Below are 2,237 nucleotides of genomic sequence, written 5' to 3' on the forward strand. Positions count from 1 at the left end.
CAATATCAGCAAACAACCTACTGTGGGAGAGAACAAACCAGGATTCTATCAGAGGAACAAATCAGAAAGAAGTGCTAGAATTTGATGAGAAACACATTGAGGAAATCACCCAATTGCGTTACAAGACAAGCCCTCACATGGAATCTTGAGGGTCAAAGGAGAAGAGGAAGACCAAACAACACATTACTCCGAGAAATGGAGACAGACATGGAAAGAATGAACAGCGATTAGATAGAACTAGAAATGAAGGCCCAAAACAGAATGGGTTGGAGAATGCTTTTCGGAGGCTTATGCTCCATAGGCGTAAGTAAGTAAGTAAGCCACACATCAAACTGTTGGGGATGTCAAATCCCCAGGACTTACTTGGTAAATGGCTTAGTTTTGTAATTTTATTTTGAAAAATTGAATTTAGCTGTTTCCGCACCAAACGCGCTCTTTTTACCTTCACGTCATATCTCCCACTTGTAAACTGTCTTAAACGCTATTGGTCCATTGTTTCTTTGTGTGTGCTATTTACCAATGATGCTCAAGGACAAATTGTTGTTGTATAAATGCGCTTGACTTTTTCCCTTATTCGATTGCTTGTACTCGGCTGCTTACGGAATACATATATATTCCCCTACTTGCCTTGGACTTCTTCATCTAGTTAGCGGGGCCTGGGACAACAGATTAGAATAGCTTATCGTGTCATTGTGTCATCGGCTTTCGTTCGTTACTGCGGAATCGATTTAGCATCAAGCATAACAGTAAACATTTAAAACAACAGCAATAACTTCGACTAAATAATATCACCTAATTCATTGATGCTTATTTGCTGTAAACTGTTAGGAACTATTCGAAGCCAGTATAAAAACATATGAGCGGAATTAAAAAAGTCTTATATTGAATTTTTTTTTCCATAATAAACAGCAAACATGCAGAGGATCTGATCATGTTCCAAGTTGCATTATTTCACGTGAAGACTATGAAAGATGAGTAAAAATGAAAATGTAAAGACAAAATGTTAAGCAAAAAACATCAAATGTATAAAATAATATGGTGTTAGATTTAAAAGGAAACAATTGGTTGCACACATATGTATCATTCCAAATTATTGTAAGACATATAATTTAAAATATTCCATCAAATTCGATACCCAAAGTCCTACTTTTTATACTTGGAAACACGAACCATTGCAATTCCCATGATGTAAAGTAAAATCACTAAGACTGGTTTAAATGAAGATTCATTGACTTTTCAAAAACTTAACGTCATTAAACCAAATACATTCATTTATTTGTTGGTTTTACACACATTTTATAACTGGGTAATAAGTATCATATATATGAAAAGATACACAGGATACCTAGCAGGATTACTTTCATTAAAAAAAAACTTAGTTTGAAAATAATATTTTGTCTTATTATCTTGTATCATTAATAAATAGCGTCTAAGAAGAAGCATTTTAGATCCACGTTCATACCAATCTTTGAGTTTTCTTGCAATATTATTTACAACAAAATGTATTATGAGACCAGAACCATGTGTTCCACCTTTGATTGCTACAGTGGAATTTTACGGTTCAAATGATTTGCCGTTAGGATTATTTTTGGAGAAATTTTGTTTCATGTAAGCTTTATTTTTCTAAGTAGTGTTTATATTATAACAATGTAACTAAATTTGTGTTACTATATTTTGCAAAAGGTAACTTTTTAAAACTTTCTCTACTATAAGATTAACTTTAATTCCCACTAAACTGAATAAGATCTATTTTTATGCTTTTAAACTCACCCCGATTATGTACTTAGTCAAGGTCGTAGCCTATATATTTTTTTCGTTTAATTCAAAAGGATGGATGTATATATAACTGATTCATGTAAACATCATTCATTTTGCTAAATACAGCTTCTTAGTGATTTCCCAGTACTCTCAATCACATATCACTTCGGGCCAGCATAAAGAAAACACATGTATTCTTATCTAATTTGAGCGAGCCCAGAACGTATCAAAAACGTACTCACTGGTTCCGACAACTGGCCACAATATGTTTGTTGTAATAGATATCAAGTGCTTTTCGTTTTGGTTTTTTCATAGAAGCATAATTAATATGTTCTTTTTGACATTTTTTAGGCAACAACATTGTCGTAATCCACTTTGTAATGTAGTAATGGCTGATCATATTCAAAGATTTATTCAGACTTCAGGATCAGTACAACTTATGATTCGTCAATTGATTCAAGATCCACCTCGATCAGAAG

The 2,237-nt window shown here is 33.2% G+C and overlaps 1 protein-coding gene across 1 annotated transcript in view; it reads left to right on the top strand.

Moving 5' to 3' along the window:
- Smp_156700 (hypothetical protein) overlaps positions 1-2,237 on the top strand; it is a gene marked incomplete at both ends in the record, with an annotated part of 5,360 nt that overhangs the window by 2,815 nt on the left and 308 nt on the right. Inside the window, 2 exons of the mRNA XM_018795999.1 lie at positions 1,427-1,608; positions 2,110-2,237. The exon at positions 2,110-2,237 is cut by the window's right edge and continues 308 nt beyond it. Coding sequence (XP_018650255.1) covers positions 1,427-1,608; positions 2,110-2,237 — 310 coding nt within the window. The remainder of the gene's footprint in view (positions 1-1,426; positions 1,609-2,109) is intronic.

Source organism: Schistosoma mansoni, chromosome 2 (assembly GCF_000237925.1).
Source record: "Schistosoma mansoni strain Puerto Rico chromosome 2, complete genome".
In the NCBI taxonomy this organism is placed as follows: domain Eukaryota; kingdom Metazoa; phylum Platyhelminthes; class Trematoda; order Strigeidida; family Schistosomatidae; genus Schistosoma; species Schistosoma mansoni.